Source organism: Excalfactoria chinensis, chromosome Z, assembly GCF_039878825.1.
Source record: "Excalfactoria chinensis isolate bCotChi1 chromosome Z, bCotChi1.hap2, whole genome shotgun sequence".
NCBI classification, from domain to species: Eukaryota; Metazoa; Chordata; class Aves; order Galliformes; family Phasianidae; genus Excalfactoria; species Excalfactoria chinensis.
This window is the reverse complement of record NC_092857.1, coordinates 35,801,441-35,826,243: the sequence shown is the minus strand read 5'-3', so window position 1 is coordinate 35,826,243 and position 24,803 is coordinate 35,801,441. Positions and strand designations below refer to the sequence as shown.

The window sequence follows — 24,803 nt, the reverse complement described above, 5'->3', positions numbered from 1 at the left end:
CAGTTATGGGCACAGCCCAGGAAGTGATGACTGCCACCCAAGAAGCTGTTCAGGAGTAGCCTTGCTACTGCACTCAGAGGAGGGGACCTCTCAGTGCCTGTCTGAGGCTGCTAGTTGGAAATTAAACCTGTTGTGAATCCCACCTGCCTCAGGTCACCTCTTCTCTGTTCCTCCTGCAGATGTGTTGATGTTCTCTTGGTCAAGATCTCAATATCTGTATGGTTCCCAACTGGAATTTCCTGCCCTTACTTGTCATGTAGTGCAGTGTTTCCTGTTCTATCCCAATAAAATGCCTAATTCCCACACAGTTTAATCATGTACTAAAATGTAATGACATAGAGGTCAGTCTGAGATGCTTGTACAGGAAATTGAGAGATGAAGGCTCTTTGAGGAAGTGCGTATGAGTGGACTTGAAACCAGGCAGGGGCAAGTCTGTGTAGTTGCCACTTGTGCAGTCTCCTGAAAGAATAAGGAGTGTCAGGGAGTTACCTTTGTGCTGGTATGAGGAAAAATGGTTAAATATGAGGCAAGCATACTTTAGACTTCATGTTTAACATACACCTTGAAGACAGTATTGCATTTATGGTACTCTTTGAGTAAGTTTTCTATGGAAGCTAGGAAGGATGCAATGTGTACAATGCATTATTTTAAAAAATGTGTTATCCAAGGAGATTCTTCACTGAATTCACTGCTTAAGAGATCCTGGACTTTATTTAGATTCATTTGTGATTTGACTGAAGTAAAATTATTTTATCATTTTAGTACTAGTGGTATATTCGAAGCTTTAAAGTATTTCTTTCTATCATGGCTTACTGAGTGAATGAATACTATCTATCAGGAAGAAGGGTAAGACAGGTACATGTGTACTGACATTTGATGTTATTGCTTTGTGTTTCTAAAATCACACTGGACAATAATACCAATAAGTTGACTCTTGTCTAATTATGCAATCAGGAACAGCTGTCACTTCAGCATTCAGTAATGCAGACAACAAAAAAGCACTAACAGAATAGACAAGAGAGAATAGCTTCAGTATCTTTCCCGTGGGTACATAACATAATACTGTGAGATCTCAAATAGCTTCACAGGAAAAAATGCTGTTACCTCATCATCTGTTAGATGCAGATCATGATACTACTTCTATGTGCATTTATCTTTCTTACGTCTGAACTTTTGTCTGTTTTGTCTAAGTCCTTATGAAAGTTATTTCTGTCTTTGGCCCTCTCAAGAGAGATTGCTCCATGGTATTTAGGAAAAAAGATGAGAGTCCAAGTGTGTATCTTTTCTGGAAACAGTGATCAAACTATTTTTTTATTTTTGTTTTGTTTTGTTTTGTTTTTTAAGGAAAAAAGAGCCAACAAAGTGCTATGGAATAGTCTTTGTTCTTTGCCTTTATCTCTGACTTAGGACAGAGATACTCAGTGATACCAGAAGTGCTGCCTGCACTGCCTGTTGCATTGTATGTTGCACTGTAGTATAAGCATGACTGTTCTTGTGACTTATGTTTTCAATGAAGACACTCTTATACGTGTTTTGTCATAGTGACACAATTCATTTGAAAAGAGTTTTCACATTCTGAGAAACCATATGCTTTGCTGCCTCCTTTCAGCTTCTTTGTGGAGGTCTTTTTTGTGTGTGTGTGTGTGTGTGAGATTAAGTGTTTATGTCGAGGTCTGAAAACAGACTTCACAAAGATATAATAAGGTAAGTATTATTGTTAAACAACAGCAGCAGTGGAAGAACCAACACCCTTCTTTCAAAACTGATCTCATGTTTTTGCACCTTGATAGTTAACAGATTGTTATGAAATTTGTGAAATTTCAACTGCTTCTTTTTTTTTAATCAGCGTACAGATAAGCATCAGTGTAAGTATAATCACCAGGTATTGCAGAGCATCTTCAAAACACAGCCTAGACCACAAAAATGCTGCCTACACCTCATGAAAGTAGGGCATACAAAGTATAAGACTGTGCATGAGTGTCAAATAGGACTTTTGTAGATATATTTGTATACAAATAGTACACAGGTAGTTATGCTTGGTAATAGAATATATTAAAGAGATCCAGATTCTTCATTTCCAAACATAATGATTGAAATGTCATTTGGAGAAAAAAACATTAGCCTACAGAGGGAAAAATAACGTTGCTATATTTTGGGCAACCACATCTTTTTATGAGGGTTTTGTTGTTGTTGTTTGTTTGTTTTTAAGGAGTAAAATGATTTATTGGCTACTATGCTAAAAATAAAGGGATAATATCATGGATATTAATAGTATTTGCCCTTGTTTTTTATTAAGTAAGGTGCTTTATGCTATCTCAGCATATCTAAGAAGTTGCTAGGAATAGAAATTCTGTCCATAATCCCGTTGACTATCAGAAGATGTATGAGGCTTGAAAGGAACTTAAACAATGAACTTCCCTGTAAGAAGCACTCAGACTACTGGAACATAAACTTGAAAAGCAGATGCTATTATTTCATTTTACAAGTGTAATGTGTATTTGCATATTTGAATACATAGTTAGTGCCTAAATTATGTATTAACAAGTCATCTTGATGCTTTTGATAATGTTTTAGTGTGATGATCTTGGTGATTTTTTTTTTCTTCCCTGATTTAAAAAACAAAACAAACAAAAAACCTCAAAACAAAACAAAATAAGAAAACAGAATCAGTTGAAACCAAAAAATGCATATTTGCAATACTTTGTTTATATTGACCAACTTATAAACTTTTTTGAAAATGTGATTGGTTTGTTTTTTTTTTTTCTCCAATTTTATTTTAAGTCCTTGTACCAGACAGAGTTCTTTCCTCAGTGGCTTTCTTCCCTACACTTCACATAGCTGTCTTCCTTAATGATTTAATAAAGTTTTGAGCTGTCTCGAGCTGATGATACCTGGCAGTGCAGGAAACTGACACAAGTCTCCTTGAAATTCAGCTCCTAGAGGTCTGTAGGAAGTAATGTTTGTGTGGTCCTTTGCATCTCCCTTTGTTTTCAATGACAGATTCAGAGTGTTGCTGAGGCTTGCAGGGCTCTCTGGGTCCCCCTGCCCCAACTGCTGCTCTAGAAGGGCCACTCAAAGCAGGGCGCCCAGGCCCATGTCCAGATGGCTTCTGGCAGTCTTGAAAGAGAAGACTCAGCAGCCTCTGGGCAGCCTGTGCCAGTGCTCTGTCATCAGCACAGTGCTGGAGTGCTTCCTGATGTTTAGATGAAACCTCCTGTGTTTTAGTTATTGTCCATTGCCTCTTGTCCTGGCACTGGGAAGAGCCTGGCTCTTTCTTCTCTACACCCTCTCTTCAGGTATTTTGTAAATCATTCTTTTTAATATGTGCTGGTAAATGACCGAAAACAGATCCTAAAAGGTATCTAGGATGTTTAACCTCCTCCCAGTCATCATTCAAATGTAGGTAAATCAGTTTGCTCAGGAAATCAACACCAGAAATGTTTTGATATTTTTATAATGATAATAATTGGGTTACAGAAAACGTACTTGGATGCATGTGATCTCCTTCCAAGTACATGACAGTCTAAAAGACTAGTAAGGAAAAATAAAAGATTGGGTGAAGAAAGTGTCAGCTCATCCACCTGGATTTTTATTCCGGGTTTATTCCTCCAGTGAAAACACGGTGGTTTTCCCTTGATCAGCTCTGATACTTTAGTGTCTTGGAGCATACTTAAGGGACTCTGCTCGCCAAGGCTGTATTCTGCCCCCAGTTGTGGATGTCAGAACACACTAGAAAGTAATTATATGTAAATTCCTAGAGGCAGGTTTTGCTCTTCATTTGGCAAGGATAATAAGAGCATGTATCATACCTATACTTCCATTTGTGCTTGTCTCTGCTTCTGCATTTATTTGTACTTCTTCCAAGGAATAGCAGCATTAAACAGACTGGTTTTCAGCACTGCTGTCAGGTAGTGCAGTGAGAAGGATATGGAAAACGTTTGCGGGGGAAAGGGAGGAGGAAAAGAGGCGGTAAAACTTTGTTTTTGGCATCTTTTCTTTGTGAAGGAAAGGCTTGGGCAGATTTTGTTGAAGGTCCCTATGGTTATCTGTTTTCTTCAGAACTGATAAGCATAGTGTAGAGAGTTGTTTCAGTTCAGGTTTTTCAGAAGGATCCTTTCAGAAGCCAGGGAGAAGAAAGTCACGCAGGGTGGAGTTGTGTCCTTATTCGAACCTTTTTACGAAGCTGTGTAAAATCTTGCTTTTCCTCTGTGAAGGCAGCCAATTCTTTTCTCATTTTGTTGCTTATAAATTGTATGTAAGTCACAAGAAGATAGCTCTAGAATTTTTAGCTTGAAAAGACAAGGAGCTTCTGAGGAGGTTCTTCTGCTCATCTGGGTGATTTTTTTTCCTTCTTCTTTAAATGTGGGTTTTGTTTTTTGTTTTGCTTTGTGTTTTTTTTTCTCTTTTCAAAATCAAAAGTGGAGGGAGGAAGACACGGACTTACAGTAATGGGTTGTGCCTGGTTGCATGATGTGGTTTTGATTATCTGACACAAAGCTAAATTTGATCAACTAGATTTCTTGTTAAGGGAGCTTGAGAGGTTCTGTTTCAGGAAAAACTTTGAGTTAGTGTTCATTTAAGAAGCTAAAGAACATCAGCTGAATTTACATTTTAATTCTATCTTCATAATTGTTGGCAGTTCAGGGTCTTATTTAGCCTTTATTGTGCTAGTTACTTGGACTGTTGAATTGTGTCACTGGTACAATAAAGATGAGTATTAGTTTTATTTCTCTGGGTTTGGTGGCTATGTTAGAATGATAAGCAAAGTTTATTATCTGCTCAAGCATAGGCAGATTAAATTTTTAAGAGGATTTCTCTGCTTTAGAGGGCATTGTGGCTGTCTACAAAATGGGGAGGGTTTTTTTTAACCTTTCTTAAGGAAGAGAATTAAGCTTTTATGCTTTGCTCTGCAGAAATTTGTTAGTGCAGTATGTCTGTCATAGAATCGTAGAATGGCCTGGGATGAAAAGGACCACAATGATCATCCTGTTTCAACCCTTTGCTATGTGCAGGGTCACCAACTACCAGACCAGGATGCCCAGAGCCACATCCAGCCTGGCCTTGAATGCCTCCAGGGATGGGACATCCAAAACCTGTTTGGGCAACCTATTCCAGTGCGTCACCGCCCTCTTGAATGAAAAAGCTTCCTCCTAATATCTAACCCAAACCTCCCCTGTCTCAGTTTAAAACAGTCCCCCCTTGTCGTATCACTATCCACAGTTGTAAACAGCCGTTCCCCCTCCTGTTTATATGCTCCCTTCAAGTACTGGAAGGCCACAATGAGGTCTCCCTAGAGCCTTCTCTTATACAGGCAAAACAAGCACAGTTCACTTAGCCTTTCTTCACAGGAGAGGTTCTCCAGCCCTCTGACCATCTTAGTGGCCCTCCTGTGAACCTGTTCCAAGAGCTCCATGTCCTCCTTGTGCTGTGGCCACAGGCCTGGATGCAGTACTGCAGATAGGATCACACAAGAGCTGAGATGAGGGGGTCAGTCACCTCCCTCTCACTACTGGCCACCCCTTTTTTAGTGCAGTCCAGGACACAGTTAGCCTTCTAGGCTGCAGGCACACACTGCTGGCTTGTGTACAGCTTCTCATCCACCAGGACCCCCCAAGTTCTTCTCATGGCTGCTCCAAGAAGATCTTCCAGTTTGTACAAATACCTGGACTTGCACCAATCCAAGTGCAGCACCCTGAACTTGGCTTTGTTGAACCTCTTTAGGTTTTCATCTGTCATCTAACAGTGAGGAAAAAAGTCATTATATAAAAGATAACTGATACATATACAATTTTTATGATGTGTGGTAACTTTACTGATCATCTGTTGTTGGTAACATTTACTTAGTTTTCTGTAAGCATTCAGGATATTCCAGACTATTTTTGAACCAATTCACTATAGATTGATGTTGATGTTTGACATGGTTATTCAGTGTGATTCTTTGTGTTGTAAGCTCTGTTCATAAAATTCTGTCAGTTGTTTCTTTGGAAAGTGTCTTTACTTATCTTGCCAGCCTTTTTTGTTGCTGGTACATGAGTCATTCATGAAATAATATTTTGTTTTCTTTCAGAGAATACTGGTAGTCTTCTTAACTATGTGTTTCTGAATTACTGAGTTGATACAAAGTAGGTAATTTAGTGTACAGCGAAATGATGATGTGCTTTCTTTTTTGAAAGCAGATGGAATATGCAAATGGTGGACTATGATCAAACTAATAAAAGGATGAGTATGTACCAGGTTTTTGTCAGTGGCAGTAGAGAAGTTATGACAGCTCTCCCAGCTTTTTTCATTAATGGGCTTTGGTTTAAGCTTATACTGTATTAAATTGCAAAATTCATCACTCAGGTCATTTTCCTAGCTTATCTCTCTGTAGTCAGTTGTACTCAGTTTGTAGCATAAAAAACCCTTGTTCTACTTTTGCAGGAGCATATATTAGGAGAACTTAGCTCGTTTGTTCTTGTTTTCTAGCTTTGAAACTTCAGATACTTTCTTGCCTTAGCCTGTTTATTGTATCTGAATTGTAACTTTATTGTAACTGAAACATAACTGAATGTGCTTCCTAAGATCAGGCATCTCTGGTGATGTGTAATTCACTGATGTCAATCAAGGACTTTGGTAACCACAGAAGAAAGATAATATGGGTCTACTGTTCATTTTGTACAAAATAGGAATATTTTCTATGTTTGGGACTCTTAATATTTTTCTTGTAGCAGTTTCATTCTTGCCTTTGGACAGCTTTTCATTTTAATTATTTCAGGTTTTATATCTGTTTTCTAACCAGGGTGGAAAGGGTCAGTTCCCAGAATTAATTTATAAATATACTGAATGGTTGGAGGCATAGAGCAGTATATAAATACCTTCTAAGAGTTCAGGTACAGACAAGACGCAGTGTGTTGTAGAGGTGATTTTTTATTTTTTTTTTTCTAGCAGTGGGCAAAATGACCAAACTCAGCTGGGCAGGAGTGCTTAGTGACAGCTGCATCATCTTCAGTCAGTCTCCTTCAGATGGGAGACTGTGCAGCCACAGAGGTGTGCATCTGTTAGTAGAGCTTCAGCACAAGGAACCTGTGACACTTTCTTGTGTCAGCTGGGCATAGCCTTCTCTTTGCTCAGCACCCTCTTCTTTCAGCAGCTGAGAAGGGTGGCTGTGGCTTGGTTCCAGGGCGTGCAGGCTGGGTGGGTGCTTTGCAGAGCTCAGCTGCAGGGCCCGCTGCTAGGCGAGTGGCCTGTGGCAGCCAGCCCAACAGCGTGGGTCCTCGCAGTGGGATGGGCTGGCTGCCTGGAGGAACTTTAGGGATTACCTCATGCAGTCTGTCTTAAGTTTTGTGATATTTTGGCACCTACAGAGCCAGGCTCATTCAGAGCCTGAATTCTGCATGGTTTTTGTGTTTCCATGTAGGACAGTACTTGGTTTCAGCAGAAATGTGATCCTTTTACATTCCACCACTGCAACAGGAACAAAATAAATAATATATATATTTTTTCTTCTTCAGCTAAATCAGTAGTAGCTGAGAGAACATAAAGCTCCCTTCCAAGTGAAATATAAATTTACAATTGCAATAAAACCTTTTTTTTTCCTTGGATTTCATGCATCTGTGTTACTGTTTTAGCTCTTACTTCACAAAGGAGTTAATGAAATGAATTTACTTAAGCAGTAAGTATGCTAATTTACTAGTTAATATCTGATGAGATTGATCTATACGCCTTTCTTTGTATTTGGGAAACAGCTTGCTACAGTCTGTTTTCTTCTGAGTAAATACTTGATGAAACTGTGTAGTTATACCTCAAGTAGAAAAGTAGTCAGCAGAGAGAAGTGCCAAGGTGGATCCAGACTGCATGGGTTGCTGGTTCTGTTCCACCTGAGAATCTGCACTTCACAAGTTCATCTGGACTCATTTTTGTCATGGAGTCCTAAGCTAAAAGACAATCATCTGTGAACGTTTGTGTTGTGGATTCAGTAGCTCTTAGTAAATGTATGTCGATGGCAACTAACAAGGTAGCAGATTTCAATAATTGTTTTTTACTTTGTTACATATTAAGAATCTCTTTTCTCCCCTCTAGGCATATCTAGTTTTTGTATAACATTTCAACCAATAAAATGTGATTTATTTATTTATTTTCCTGTTACAGGTCAAATTTAGGAATAAACCAAGTCAGTTTTAGTTTAGTAGCATTTGTTCACTTGACAGATGCCAGGGTGGATTTTGCTTAGAGAATGGTATCTTTGTGGTTTTAGTTTAATAGCAGCATTGCATATGGTCCCACAAAACGTTGTACTTCAGATTTATGTAATTCAGAATGCAGAGAAATGGGAGGACAGGTACATGTATGTATTGTGTACCCACATGTAAGAGAAGTTTGCCTGCCTACCCTTGTAGTTTGAGTTACTTTTAAATTACTCTCCTGACTCCTCCTTGGCAGCCACTACATAAATTTTAAAGCCATTCTGCCAGGAGATGCATTGCCACTTATTAAAAATTGAGTGTGTTATATGTTTTTTTCAGGAAGTCTGGCAGGGTAAAGAACACTATTTTTCAACATGTTGTTGTTCAGCGTGCACTAGGAAAAACAGCATTTGTGCAGTAACTTGTGCATGGTGCGTGCATAAGGGGTTACTGCTGCATTTAAGCAACTTGACTTCCTTCCTGGTTTTGCTTTTGGATAAAATACTGCTGAGAGTCTGGTAGATCTCTGGTTTTAAGAATCCTTGATGATTCAGTAATACTTGTTGCTATTATTGTTCAAAGGAAAAAAGCTTCTGGGAGGTGTTCAGAGATTTACCAGGCTGTAACTAAACTTTTGCAGCTCCTAAGTTTTGATAATACTCTGCTGCATTTTGAGTGGTTATTCGTAACTGTTTAAGATATTTATTTACTCTTCTTCTTTAGTGTAGATTTCTCTGCAATGTGTCACATAAGAGTCATGTTTTGGGGGGAGTTATCCTTTTCAAAGGATGGGGAGTGATTTTTTTAACAATTTTGTACTTACATGTTTAAAGTTTCATGTAAGCTGTGCGGCTTTCAGCTGTTTTTAAGACTAGCTTCAGAGAATTGATCCAAGTCTTGATTAGTTTAAATGTGCAATAGCATCAGCAGAAAATTGACCTCAGTGGTAGTAGTTCTTCCACTTTGCTCTATTCTGCTGTTCTTCTTTGTTGCCATTTATCTTTTCTGTCTCTTATTTCATCTAGAGCTGTATCAGCTCAGGTGACGGTGGACAGCAGAAGCAGTAAGGCACGTTATCTAGGCATATGTGTCTTTTTTTGATACCACTTTTAAGTTTTCTGTTTTTCACCAAGCAAAACAGGCCAGCTAGAGATTTGTTTTATGGCATGGACATGCCGTGTGCCATGGAGATAATTAGCCTATTATCAGTGTTGTTGTTTACTATAGCAAAAAGTAAGATTTTAGGCATGTCTTCTCAACCTGCTGTGTAATAGATGGAGCTGTAGAAGGCACAGTTTGTGTGTTATCAGCCATTTCCTTGATCTCCTCCTACTGATCATGAGATTTTAAATGGCTGAAAATACATTAGAACAATAAAATCTAGATTTGACCATAGTGCTGTAACAGTAATATCCTCTCTTCACCAGGAATAATGCTGTAGTGATTGCAGTTTTCACTTAACTAACACTGGTAATTCATTAATCCCAAATTTTCCCTGTTTCCCAGGTGGTAAATAGTCTTGCTTGGTTTTTTGTTTTGTTTTTTTGTTTGTTTGTTTTGTGTGGGTTTTTTTTTTTCCCATTTATTTTGGTTTGAGCCAAGTGTCTGGGCATGTAGACATGCAGGTAAACGGTGTTTTATCACTATTAAACAGTTTTCGTATAAATGGGACTGTTTTACAGAAGGACTCAACTCCATTCTTTTGTAAAAGAAAGTTGTGCCTGACATTTCTTTGTGTGTTTTTCTTGTCAGCGACAATCTTAAAAGAAAGACAACTTTCTTTTCCTTGATTATAACCACATAAGAAAAGCTATCAAGTTTTTGTCAGTTCCTGTGTATGAATTTCTTCACTTCTTTTGAGACATTCCTGTAATTTTTATTATTTTCTATCATTTATGCTTTAATCATATTTTAGCATATTCTTGGCAATAAATTTTCCATGATTTCCTGTTTCAGCAGGGATGCTTTCCACACGTTGCCCCTGCATGTGCAACGTGCAGCGCAGCTGAGGGCTAAAAATGTTCTCATTGTTACAGGTAACTAAATCAAAGTATTAGTTTGCTGGAGGTCGCAGGACAATTTGAGCACTGACCAGAAGAAGAGCGAAGTTGAGGTTTTTTTTTTTTTTTTTTTTTTTTTTTTTTTTTTTTTTTTAATGATCCTCAAAAAAGAGATTTTTATATTCATTTGGATAGTGGTTTGCCTATTCGTTTATTGAAAAAAAGTTCACTCATGTGTGTATGTGTTTACATGTTGATATAGATAGAAGATATAAACCAGAGCAAGTCTGTTTTGTGGTTATGTGTGTTTAAACACTACACGTAATAAATATTTTTCACGTACATATATGTGTGTGAGATGTGTTAAATATTCACACGCCTATGTATCTTTAGGTCTCCAAGGGTAATGTGTTACTTTTCTTTGGCTGGCAAACTCTTAGTACAATACCACACAATGAAGCAACCACATAAAAGGATAAGTTGCATCTGACCTAGGTTTTTTGGTAGATGTTTCAAGTTGTGAATAATCTGAAATACTGTCTTCCACAATGTGTTGCTGATGGCCTTATCAGCGTGTTTTCTTACAGTTTGTGCATGATACTGATTACTACTGCATTCCTGATAAATAATTAAAACAACTAGATACTTCAGATCTTAAGGCAGTAATAGAAGCATTTTCTTCGTATCTCAAAGCTGAATTTGCATTCAAGGATTCGAAAGGATGCTCCTATAGGGAAATGTCAGGACCAAAATTGACAGCTTCTTTGTATTCTGTTGATTCAGAGATGCTTGATACAAGTGGTTTTCTTGTTCATTAGTTAGGGCAGAATTTGTGTAAGAGTTCATCATGTCAGAAAGGCATAACATGATTCTGTGCTTTATAGGTTAAAGTCAAACAGATTTTTGTATTAAAATTTTGTATTAAAATTATGACATTTCTCAGAAAAATTAGGCATTTTATTATGAAATAATTATGAAACAGTCATGTTCCCATGTGTCAGAAGAAGAGAGAAAGGAAGGTCTTCTGGGTGTAGCCTGTGGGTTCTGGTGGATGAGAAGCTTGATGCAAGCCAGCAGTGTCCACTTGCTGTCTGGATAGCCAAGTATATCCTGGGCTGCGCCAACACAGAAGTGGCTAGCAAAACAAGGGAGCTGATTGTCCTGCTATCCTGCTCTGCTCTGCTTCTGTGAGGTCTGATCTGAAATACTACTGTAGTGAGGCCTGGGACCCCCAGCACAAGGAAGATTTGGAGCTGTTGGATCAGGGTCACAGTGAAGCCACAAATATGAACAGAGGGCAGCAGCACCTATTCTATGAAGGAAGGTAGAGGGAGCTAGGCTTGTTGGATTAGATCTTGTAGGTCCTTTCCAACTTTGTGATTCTATGATTGATTCTGCCTAGAAAGAAGACTCCAGGGAGACAATGTTGCAGCTTCGCAGTTCTTAAATGGAGTTTGTATTCAGGAGAGAGACCAGCTCTTTTACGGAGATTGATAATGTCTCTTCTTCAGGGTTAACAGGCCCAGCTCTCTCAGCTTCTCCTCAAGAGAAGTGCTCTGGTCTCTTGGTCTTCATGGTTGCCCTAGGTTGGACCCTTTCCAGCATGTCCACATGTCTCTGATACCAGGAAGCCCAGAGCTGAATGCAATACTTGGTGTGGCCTCACCAGTGCTAAACAGAGAAGAAGGATCACATCCTTCAACCTGCTGTTGCTATTCTGAGTAATACAGTCAAGAATACTTAGGGCTTCTTTATAGGGCATAGTGTTTGCTTGTTTTCAAAGTGGTCCCCCGTAGTCTTTTCCGCAGAGCTGCTTTCCAGCTAAGGACCTTTGAGGTCCCTTAGGATGACCCTCTGACCTCTTTATCCTTCCTCTCAGTTTTCAGTCATCTGCAATTTACCAGCTTACATGGGGAGAGTTCTGCCAGGGCTATGCAGTCCCCTGAAGATGGCCAGAGCCTTTGTTACTGGACTCTTAGAATCACTAACATTGGAAAAGACCTCTGAGATCATGAAGTCTGTTGCTGCCACCATGCCTGCTAAACCATGTCCCTGTGTGCCACATGTACAAATTTTTTTGAACACCTCTAAGGATGGTGACTTAAGCACCTCCCTGTGCAGCCTGGTTCAACACCTCACTACTCTTTCTGAAAAGAAATTTTTCCTAGTACCCAATTTGAACCTCTCTTTGTGCAACTTGAGGCTATTCCCTCTCACCCCGTGTCTAGTTACCTGGAAGGAGAGACTGAACCCCTCCCTCCCACCTCACTGCAGCTTCCTTTCAAGTAGCTCTAGAGAGCAATAAGGTCTCTCCTTAGCCTCCTTCACCCAGTTCCCTCAGCTGCTTCTCTTGTAGATTTGTGCTCCAGGGCCCTCATCAGCTTTGTTGCCCTTCTTTAGACTCTGGGCCCTCAATGTCATCTTGCAGTGAGGGGGGCTAAAAACTGAACAAAGAACTTGAGGTGTGGCCTCACCAGTGCAAGTGATCATACAGAGGGATAGTCAGTCCTGCTAACTGCACTGTTTCTTAGACAAGCCAGGATGCCATTGGCCTTCCTGGTCACATGGGTATGCTGGTGACTCACGTTCAGATGCCAGTTAACTAATACTCCCAGATCGTTTTTTCCTTACCTCAGCTTTTCAGCCACTCTGCCCCAGGCCTATAGCACTGCTTGTGTTTGTGGCCAAAGTACAGTGCTCACTACTTGGTCTTGTTGAACTTCATCCCACTGGCCTCAACCCAGCTATCCAGCCTGTCAGATTCTTCTGTAAAGCCTTCCTACCCTCAGGCAGATTGACAGTTTCTGCTAATTTAGCGTAATCTGCAAACTTACTGAGGGTGTACTCTGCCCTCATCCAGGTCGTCAATGAAGATACTGAAGAGGACAGGCCCCATAGCCAGTCCCTGGGGTACACCACTTGTGACTGGTCACAAGCTGGCTTTAATTCCTTTCATCACCTCTTACTGTGCCTGGCTGTCCAGCCAGTTCTTTCCCCAGCAAAGAGTATAATTGCCCAAACAATGGACTGCCAGATCCTGCAGGAGACTTCTGTAGTAGGCAGTGTCAGAGGCCTAGCTGAAAACTACATCTGCAGCCTTTCTCTCATCTGTCAGGTCCATCATCTGGTCACAAAAGGAGATGAGGTTGGTCAAGCAGTAGCTGCCTAGCTTGAAACCAAGCTGGTTAGGCCTAATCCTGTTGTCCTGTACGTGGCATGTGATTTTCCTCAAGATGGTCTGCTCCGTAACTTTCCTCAATACTGAGTTCAGGCTGATGAGCCTCTAATTCTCCAGATCCTCTTCATGACCCTTCTTGTAGGTGGGAGTCAGATTGGCAAGCTTCCAGTCCTCTGGGACATCTCTGGTTGTCCAAGAATGCTGGTAGATAATGGAAAGCAGCTCAGCAGTCACCTCTGCCAGCTCCTTCAGCAGCCTCAGGTGGATCCCATCCAGCCCCATGGATTTGTGGCAGTCCAGGAAAAGCAGCAGGTTGCTGTTTTCTCATAGATTATGTAGGGTTTATTCTGATTCCCATGCTGGTATTCCAGCTCAGGGGGTGGAGTAACCTGAGGATAACATATATAATTATTAAAGATAGAAGTAAGATGAACATTCTCAGTGTCGTTTTTACCTTCATTGGTAATGTTCCCCATGTTATCCAGTGAAGGATGAAGATTATCCTTGGTCCATCTCTTACTCATGATGTGTTTGTAAAAATAGGTTTTGTTATCTTTTACAAGATAAAGTCTGGTGACCATATGAAGTTCTTGCTGGGCTATTGCCTTTCTAATTTTCTCTCCACTTATCCTAGCAACATACTTATACTCTTCCAATGTTCTAAACTCTTTTATTTTTTTTTCTCGGAGTCTGAGCAAAAGCTCCATACTCAGCCAGGCCATTCTTCCCTGACGGACTTTTTCTACTGCACATGGGAATGGCTTGCTTCCATGCCATTAAAATTTCCTCTTGAGCAACATCCAGTCTTCCTGGACACCTTTGCCTTCCCAAGGGACTCTCTCAACAGTTGTCCTCAGTTGTCTTGACCACAGTATAATCTGAGCATGCTAGGGAAGGTTCTGTGTATTAGCAGGCTTGATCTCACTCTCTAGTTTCAGAGTGTGTGCTTTTTCATTCCAGTAGCAATCACTTGTCTCCCCAGTGGGTGTAAAATAGGTCAAGATATAGCACCCTGCTTGCATTCTGGGAGTGTGTGTATAAGGAACATTTGGGGAAGAAGTTTTTTTTATGGTTAAGGGTAATGGTGCTGAAGGTTTCACGATAATGCTTATGTTTAGAGCTTTGAAGTTATGTGGTGTGTGCTACCTCAGAAATACTTACGGGTTGGCAGTGCAGCATCGTGCTTTAGTTGTGCATTACACTGCAGTGAAAAGACACTTAAAATATTGTGTGATGTATCAGGTTGCCTCTGTTGTGAGTTGCAAATGCGGTAGTATATAACTCAAGCTGGAAGGCTGAAAGGCAGTGCAGCCTGGTGAATGCGTTGTGTTTATGACTATCTGGGCTGGGTATCTCAGTGAATGTAAGGTTTATATGGCTGTACAACTGTTGGTTCGAAATTTCAACTCCTCCTTTTAAGCAAACATAATTTAGATAAGCTCTTCTAATCACAGAGGATGAGCTCATTGAAAGGGGAAAAAAAGAGTGCTATATCCTGCACGAAATTTTCAATGAAGAGATCTTAACTTCAAATAGACAAATACTAAGAAATGTTCAATTAAAAGAAAATCACTTGCGCTTTGTCTGAAACAGAAAGAAGTCTGAGGAAATTGACTGCCTCTTTATGAATACGAGCCGAATTTTAATTCAGGCTGATATTTTTGAGTTTGAAGTTTGCAGGACTGTACTTGTTATAGTACTTTATTACTATTATTTTACAATTAACTTATCCATTGGTTTTACACTACTGTCTATTGTAGTGTCCTGCAAATTGTCTAAACAAGATAGTTTTTTTTCTAACTTTCTGAATTTTTGTGATAACAAGTCTCATTATCTGAAGTTAGGTATTTTTAGACAATATTTTGAAGAACTGAAACGTATATGTTCTTAAATAGTAGATCGATGTATGTATATGGAGTTTTATCTTAGTTGCTAGTTTAGTTGGTAAACCATCCTATTTTATCATATCTTCCAAGTTCAGGTTTTAGTGTAGCGATGCCTTTTTTCTGATACTGCTGTTTGGTATTCAGCTGGTCTTGGTATAAGCAGCGCTTTACCCTGTGCTTCCCAGCGCAGAATAGGGTGTCAGCTTTGTGCTGAAAAGTTGTGTTTGAGTCCTGTATCTAAAATATATCCTTCTTACTTGTCTTTACAGGTACAGGAGAGAGTGGCAAAAGTACATTTATCAAGCAGATGAGAATCATTCATGGATCAGGTTATTCTGACGAAGACAAAAGGGGCTTTACAAAACTGGTGTACCAGAATATATTTACAGCAATGCAGGCCATGATCAGAGCCATGGATACTCTCAAAATTCCATACAAGTATGAACATAATAAGGTGAGATTTTTGTTTATTTCCATAGCTGAAGTTTTTCCTCTTTTTATTTCAGTAAATACAGTGGAAGCCTTAAAAAACTGCATGTCACATACAAATAATACTCAAAGTTATGAAGAAGGGGTCATTCAGTCCTGTCTTTAGTTCTCTACTCCTTCTGTTGTTCTGACGACACAGAGTTTCTGCTGTCTCCATGGGAGCCACTCTTAAAAAGATGTCTTGGGGGATGCATTACAGGAAGAGTTTCAGTGCCAGCCTGATGTTTCCTTAGAATTTATCACTTCTTTTCTTTTCCTTCCAGTGCGTACTGTGGCCAGAGCACAGTTAAACCATTCCTCTGGTCTGCACCAGCACTGCTTAAGGTTTACCACTGATATTACATGTGGAAGAAGAGTTGGAGATTACTGGCTCTGAGCATGTTTTAAATAAAAAAAAATTATACAAGATATTAAAACTGATTTTTTCAGATGCTGATGATACTGTTGAAATTTAAAAGGACAAACTGCATCTGAAATGTTGTAAGGTTTGTCTTTGACTAGCCTGACTTCATTTTAATCCTTCTTATTTTTTTTAATATTTGCACTTTAAAAGAAAGGTAAGTACAGTATCTCAAGCATTCAGTGAAGGAGAGGGAAGTATTTAATATTTAGTTGAATGCATAGATGACATTGTTTTGTATCCTACTTCAAGCCTTAGAAGTGGCGGGACTTTGAGAACAGTTCCAAAGAATTTGAAATGATTTTTATTTTTACAGTTGAGTCATTATCAGTGGTTTTGTCAGGAAGAGTCGATAAGAGATGGAGGATGCAGCTTTTTTTTTTTTTTTTTTTTTTTTTTTTTTTTTTTTTTTTTTGAATCTTGCTTTCTTTGTTATTATGAAAATTGAATGATAATTTAGTAATTCAGGACAAAAATACAGTTTTCTCTGGTGAACGAATTAAAGGTTATTTTATTCTAACATTTTCTAAAACAACAAATTATCAAAAAACAGGGAGATTTTTTGAAAGGAAGCAAACTGTTGTTGAGTAGGAATACATGATGAAATATTTGTGTTAATACAAAAATCTTTTGTTAATTATTATAATTTAACTGCTGTATGTGTATCAAGGCAGCCAGTTTAGAAATAGGACAGTTAAAAGTTCATTATCAGGTTAAAAAAAAAGCTTTGTTTCTCCATTTGAACCTGTCAGTTGTAGCTGGTTTTCCTTTTATTGGTGACATAATGTTGAATTGACCCCAAAATCCTGAAGGAATCTGGGTTTATGCAGTGGAAAAGTAGAAGAATCCAGTCTGCCAAAAACCATATTGTTAACCGTCTTTAATAGGATTTGGTGTTTGGAGCACCAGGTAGAAAATTGTCCAAAATAGTAAGGCAGACTGTTGAATTTCCTAGTTTGACTGTGTGCTGCAGCTGTCTGGTTTTCTCTCATCTCTCAGAAACCAAATTCAAATGTGTAACTAGTATTAAAAAGAAAACTGCATTTTAGTGTAGATTATAACTCATGTGCATGTTTTTGCTGTATGCCGAATACAGTATTTTCTAGTATTTCTTAGTATTCTGAATTGAAAAGTTTGTTAATTGTGAACACAGGTTTTTTTTGTTTTGTTTTGTTTTGTTTTTTTTTCCTTTTCTTTAGAATTGGTATCACTTTGCTGTAGTGTCTGGTGGTCCTAATGATAGATTAGTAGAAAATAAGGAAAAAAATGCTTCAAAATGTATGATCTATACTTAATATTCAAGTTCAGAGTGTTCGGTTTATATATATATATATATATATATATATATATATATGGAGTGAGTTTGTTTTGGCATAGCTGTATGTGTTGTACACGTGGCCAAATCTGTCTAATTAGAGCTCTTCATTTTCTCTGCATACAAGTGACTTCTCCGTAAGTGAATATCTGTCTTTGTGCTTAGCTTCTTTACGAGCATTTCCATCACTTTTAAATAGGGCTAGATGTAAAATGAAAGTTGCCAAATGACATGGTTTTGAGGCAGTTCCTTTAAAAAATTCCTTCTGAAAATTCAAGAGCAATACTTGCTACTGTATCATGCTGGACTAAAGAGGATGATTGTCTACTACACTTATACTTTGTACACTGTGTCCTTTGCTATAAAGTAGCAACCACCAATGTGTTAGTTAATCCGTTCCTTTTTTTTTTTTTTTTTTTTTTCTTTAAAAAAAAAAAAAAAAAAGTCCATTGAAAACAAACTCATTAGTCTAGCAGTCTAGAAAACACAGGAAGAGCACTTCCTATTAATTTGAATATCATATCAGGAAATCCTATCTCTAGAGAGAATATCTCAAAGCTTAAGTAACAGCGTATTTTTAGCACAGTGCTTGTTTTGGACGTTGGTTTAGGAAACTACAGCTTGTTGTTACTGATGCAGCTGATGCATCTAAAGAAATAAGGGTAAAGTGACTCTTATATGTCCAATTCCTTGCATTCTGGGAAGCTACTGTAGACTGGGGCTATAGTAGAAGTGCTTTCTTCTTACAGTACCAATTCTATTACCTATAACTGAGAATTGCTAAAGTTCGGGTATTTTGAAGTCTTTAAATTTATCTTCATATTTAAAAAAGGACAGCTAACTAAGCATTTGGGATTATTTTAATATAGTGTAGAAAGAAACAAGTTTTAAGTCCAGCAATTTAGTTCTTACAAAGTGCCACTGGCTTATTTTGACTACAAGTTGTGAAGTTTTCTTCTGCCTCTTGAATTCCATAGTAAGAAGTAGTTTATGAGGAACAGAAAAGCATTAGCTTTTTTTCTGAAAATATACGTAAGCAAATTTCAAAATTGCCTGTCTCTGCAGTACTGAGTGTACAGTGTTAAGTCAAGTGCAGTTACAGACATTCGCATGTGCATTTTTCAACGTTAAAATGTACACAGATTTTCTTAATAATCTTATACCATGTTACACCAAGTTATACCATGCTATTCCCATTCCGTGTGACTACCGAAAGGTAAGTTGCTTTTTTGTTCAGTAGACTTTGTCAGGAAAACGTCACTCAGTAGTGATTAACAGGCAGGAAGTCTTGCTTGAATCCCATGTCCATAAGTTCCTGTGAAACTTTTTAAGTAGTCATAACAACATAAGCAGTGTGAGGGAAAAATAACAAAGTTGACTACAAAAAAAGTTGTTCAAGAGGCTGAAAATAAAAAATAATTTTTATTATAGATCTGGGCAATTGCTTTTATGTTTCCTAAAAGTGGTCTGCTGCTGGAGTTGTTTCAGTATTTATGCCTGTTGCATTCGGGGAATGCTTTACAGTGAAAATATGCAGGAATAGGAAACGTATTTCAAGTCACAAATGTATACAGGTCATGACTGCAGATAACATGGTGGATTTAGGATTTTAGATAAGTAGGAAAATAATTTGCTGTGAGCAAGTCACTTTTGTGAGTAGCTTTTAATCCCTCAACACTTGTCCAGCGCTTATGTGGCTCTCGGCTTCCTTAGTCTTTATCATGCAGGAGAGCTGATGGGGTGTGTGCCCTGGCTGGAACAAGTGATACTCTGAAGAAAAACTGTTATGCTAATTAAGGTTGTTTCAGAATGTTTCGTTTTAATTTGTGTGACCTCTGGGCGGAGTTAAAATTTGGATCAGTGGTTAGTTAACCTTTCTAAACCATTTTCTAGATACAGTAATAGATTGCATGTGTATATTTTGTTAATTTGAAGCATTATTTTATTATTTTCAAAATGTAGGTCGTGTCCCGAGTAGTCTGTTAGAAGATACTCTCTTTTAATATTTTTAACTAGCTGTAACTGCTAGTTTGAGAGCGTATGCTCTATTGCTGGCCATACAAGCAGATAAATGAGAGTGCTTGATAAGTGAAGGCATTTGCATCTGGTCTCCAGACTTGGACTAGCTATTAACCGTAAACCAGATGTTGCCAGTTGTACAGACTGGATGAAAAGTCTGCCACTTTAGCATGAAAAACCCCTGGGCTTCCTTTCTGGAATCCCTACAGCCATACGCGGGGTGGAGGAGCAGTAGGGATGATGCGCCACAGAGTAAAAGCTGTTGACATAGTGCTTGTGTAAGCCTCATAAGTCCTATTGTGGCACTTGGGGTTAATTGTTCTACTTCATGGCTATTTATTTATTTATTTATTTATTGTGTACCCAATAAATAAATAAAAAATAAATAAAAGCCCTGGGTTGGCATGTAACATTTAGTCAAACTTTTCTCATCTAGTATGTATCTGTTATCTGCTGAGGTGATACTACATATGTTATAGAAGAAGAGTATCAGGTTGACCTTGGAAGATCTGAATGCAGACTTGTTTTTCAAACCATACCATTTGTAAGGCCACACTGTGTCAGTGTATTTGAGAATTGCTTTAGAATGAGGTAAAAATAAGATTTTTATGTTCACCCTTCTGCTACTGCCTGCTTTTTCAATTATGATTATTTCTGAAGTAGCCCAGTAGTTTATTTTTCACTACTTGTTCTAGGTACTTGAAATGGGAGAAACATGGTACCACCAGTTATTCAGGGCTCTTTCAAGGATCATTTAAAGCAGAAAGCTGCTGAGTACTGAAGAGGTAATCAGTGGCATTTATACCTGCAGTATTAACTAAGTAGTCTCTCAGATGATTCTGGCAATTTGTGCAGAAGCAGTACTTGTGCATTATGTAAGAATTTTAAGGAGTGTTCTGATACTGCTATATTGCTTCTAAACTGAGTATCAATGCAAAGGTAGTGCCAGCTAGTAGTTCGCATTTTCAGGAACAGGAAAAAAAAGATAGTTTGTATTGGAAAGTTACTTCTTGTTTTTAACTTCAGTTGATTTTTGTTAAGAATTCACTGAATGTATGAATTAAAATGAAAAATCGCATTCCTGTGACTTAAACCATAACAGCATATGCTGAAATACCACTTGAGAATAAAACTCATGCCAAAATAATTCATTATACCAATGTCTGAAAGCTATATTTATTCCTTAGAGCACGTGTTCCAATCAAGTAGGAAGTATATTGTGCGATTTTAAGTTCTTGGAGAGAAGCCTTTTTTTCCTTTTCTTAAATATGTTAAAGCTGCTTTCATTCAAAATTTATTTCCGCTCTCTAAAGCTGAAGTAGTTTGCTCTAAAGCTTTAATTACTTAATTCCCATAAAGTCAAGCTTTCTGGATATCCTTTAGTTACTTTTTTCTCCTTTCCTTCTTTTTACTTTCTCAGTCATTCTGGAGTTTTCAATACTGCATTGCCCTTTAATGGTTAGAGACATAAAAATAAAGGATTGAAAATAAAGCCACTTGAAACAGTGCATAAACATACTGGATAGTATGCATTTTCTTTCCATCTGCAAGTAAAAAGAGGAGCATAGAACAGTAGGAAACATGGTGACTTTTAAAAAAAGCGTGTATACCATGGCATGCAGAATATAAAATGGGTGCTATAAAGAAAACTATAGCTACTTACCTGACTCAAACCTGGTAAAAGGGACCAGAATATTTAGGAGGAGGATGAGGAAATTGTGAATGAATGGGTCTTCTCAGAGGTTGCGAAGGAGACTACACAGTGACAGCAGTGGAGGGATTTCCCTGAAGGAGGAACGCTGATTACACAGGTAGTTTCTTGGGGCTGTCTGTGATTCAGAGGGAGCATGTCTATTTCTGTAGGCCCATTAGTTCACGGAACGCTTTTCTTTCAGAATTTGTATAGTGGTACCATGTTTGCTGATAGTTCTTTTACTGCTTGTGACCCAAGTCAGCTCTTGGAGAGGAACCTAAGCTTCTGTTGGCGTTTTTCCAAACTGAGACTTGGAATTTTTTGGATTTCATCAGTAGTTCTAGTGCCACTGACCAGGAAAACAAATTATGCAACTGCATTTTTAGGTTCATTTTGAACAGCCTCGTTTCAAGCAAGAAGTTTTTCAGCAGGACAATATTTATAAATAAAATAGTCCTAATCAGAACGGGGCATGGCAGCACAGCCTTGTAGCTCATGTCATTCTTATGTGATAAACAATGACTTGCACTGGCAGCCCATGCTGTGGCAGGGTAGTCATTCACTGCATTGCAAAATATTTTAAATAGCAACTCTCCGCTGTGGAAAAACTTAATTTTTTCACTGTTTTGGAAAATAAATTTATGTTGTAATTTTTGAGGGTCTAATTTTAATCAGAGAAGCTGGATTAAAATCAGCTTTAATGGAGCTCAAAAGCTCTCTTTCTCTGTTGTTTTCCAATTCCAGTGCATACTTACTGGTACGCTTCTGACTGTCCCTTTTCAATGCCTGTCATCTTTTGTGGTCTTCCTGTAGAGCTTCCTGTGTATTGCTGTCTGATGAGACCATATGAATCAGCAGCGTGGGTGGTGTTTTTACCCTTCTGACAAATGAGAAAAATGCAGCAGTATTCTTAATTTTTCTTCATTTAAGTCATTCATATTCAGATAATTACTTTTTAATGCACATGAGGATGCATTTGTGTGATCTAGTAGGTGTTTGGTTGTATTTTTAATTTGTCATCTACTAACCATAGTATGTAGTAGAAGCTTTTATGAATGCATCCCAGCTTGATGATATAACCCTCTGCGTGTGCATCGAAACAGACACTGCCTACAGAATCCTTGTCAACATAAAATGCAATCAAATTGTGTCTATTCAACATTTTAATGCACTTTGTTTTTCTGTACTGCTTTAGTGGTCAAAACTATATGAGTAGGAGATTGTATAATTTCTCTTGGGAAAGAAATGAAAATTAGATTTGTCATATGGAACTTTCACAATGAGAAGAAATTCAAATAAATAATGTGTTGGAGAGGGCTTGTTAGACCCGCGTACATTATTATGAAGGGAAGAATACAGTCAAATTGACAAGAACTTACCTATAAGGTAAGGAGTAATTCCTGGAGATAGATTTTTTTTCAGTAACTTCTTTAGCGTTCAGTGGTCTCATTGAATAATTATTCTTTGAATATGATATAGTTATTCCTCAGCAGGGTTTTTGTAAGCTTTTTTTTTTTTTTTTTTTTTTTTCTTTAAGTATGTATTTTTCACGAGTTGATAGGCCTCTTTCATTAAGTTAAACCTTTTATTTATTTATTTATTTATTTTCCCTCATCTTGGGTATTCTACATATCAGATATTGAGCAACTGTATTTTGCTGATGGGTATAAGAGAAGGACAATATGCAAGAACTGCAGTGTTCCTTTTACCAGGTTCCTATATTTGTTTTGAACTCTCAGTCTTTCTGAAACTTAAGATGTTTCTCAGGATTTTCTTCAGCATCAGGAATTGCAGAAGCAATCAAATGGAGTCATTATTTGACATAAGTTCATTTTATCCAGCTTTATGAAGCTGAGATGGCAGCTGAATACAGACTTCCTGATTTGGTAGTATTTTCAAGCATCCACTTTGTACAGCCAGGGTTATCCCAGCTGCAGAGTTCTGGAGATGTTAATAGAGGGCTTGCTGAAAATAAATATTCCAAATGGCTGTGGAAGCAAACAGAAAACAATGCCGTAATTCTAGATCTGCAGTTGATGGTATTGACCAAAATACAAAACATCTCTTTTTTAAAATAGTTGTAAGGAAGGGGCAGTAACTATCCCTTTATGAAGAGCAAAAATGTAGTGCATGCTTTTACTGTGGAGTAATTTTGTCTTAGAGACCAGAGTTCATAGACACTCTGACAGGCTGATTACAAATGTGCTTAAGCAGAACCCTACCGCACCCAAAATACAGACTTCTCTGTTCATCTTCCATCTCCTAGTCATGCCTCACTGCATCAGCAGATGAATGTAATGACAGAAACAAGGGTAAATCTTGACTGTTAGGATACCTTATGGGTTCCAGCACAGTTACAGTTTATAAATAAAATCAGTAACTCAGCAAAGCATTTTCCTCTGCACTTCATAAATTTATTTTTTTTTTCTCTTCACAACCACTAACAGCACAAGAGAGAGTCTCAGACCCTTTAAAAAGACTTTTTCTGTTTTGATGCAAGCTTGCCTGCCATTTTGTATGTGTCCGTCATTTCATGTTCTTTATGCAACGTCTTTCTAAGCAGATGCCTATGCTGAAGACCAGTAAGTATTAAGATACTAGTAATTAGACCTCGGAATGACCAGAGGAGCTTGAGAACTGTTCAGAGCTTCTGCATAGAAAGGATAGAGTTATTTCTCTCTTCTTTCCAGCATTCTGTGTAGTGGCTCTATGTAGAGCCCCGTCCTCTGCATTCTTCACTCCACTTGCAGCAGAACTCTCACAATAAGCTGTTTCAGGATAACCCCGTATGTGTAGAGTCACGAATGGAAAGTGTTGGTATTATATGCACTCTGCCCTGGAGCATCATGAGCTGTAAAATCTTTCCCTGTCTTGTGTACATCAGATGTCTGCTGGGATCCTCTCTTTGGTTCTTATCTCTTTTACTGGCTCATGTGGCCACAAGGATATCAGTCCTATCAGAAATGTTTAATATGCTTATTAAATTTGGGTAATTAAATATAAATTCTATAGCAATACATTAATTCATTTTATTTGCTTAATGAATTTAGTTTCAACAACATAGCTGCCAATAAGTAAATTGGAGCTGCATATCTACATAGGCATCTTGGACTGGATCCCACTGCAGTTAGATTAATATTAATGTTATTTATTGCCAATATAGAAAACACCACCTAAACATTCAGTGATTGCATTTGAATTAGGCTGTTGTCTTTTTCCTCTTTTTGGCCTCTGTATAAAAGAAAAGCATTTCTACTTATAAAATCATTTTATCAAAGTATTAATCATACTGGCATTAGCTTTCTTCAGAACTTGCATGGCTACAGAAGTGAATACTGAGGTCATATATTTGTGACACAGTGACACCACACCAGCAAGCAGAGGTATCTGCTCTGCAAAAACAAGAGCTGGTTTAGATAATGAGCTGCCGTTTTTGGCTATATGTGACTTACTGCCAACCTGTGGATCTCGCAGTTGCCTCCAGTCTCATGCATTATTCATGTTAACATGCTTGGAGGTATGATAGGATCATCATGAGCTTTGATGAAGAAGAAAAAGTGAAGTAGTATCTACCAGACCCTTTAGCTGTTAGTAAGTTAGGCCAGCCATGAGGATGTTCTTTCTTAACTTGGAGAAGTGCCTGAAGCTAAAAGCTTTAGCT

At 38.1% G+C, this 24,803-nt stretch overlaps 1 protein-coding gene across 1 annotated transcript in view; it reads left to right on the top strand.

Annotated features, from left to right (window-relative positions):
- The window catches only part of LOC140263802 (guanine nucleotide-binding protein G(q) subunit alpha), a 111,047-nt gene that overhangs the window by 30,452 nt on the left and 55,792 nt on the right, over window positions 1-24,803 (top strand). Inside the window, exon 2 of the mRNA XM_072359003.1 lies at window positions 15,496-15,680. Within this exon, the coding sequence (XP_072215104.1) occupies window positions 15,496-15,680 (185 nt within the window). The remainder of the gene's footprint in view (window positions 1-15,495; window positions 15,681-24,803) is intronic.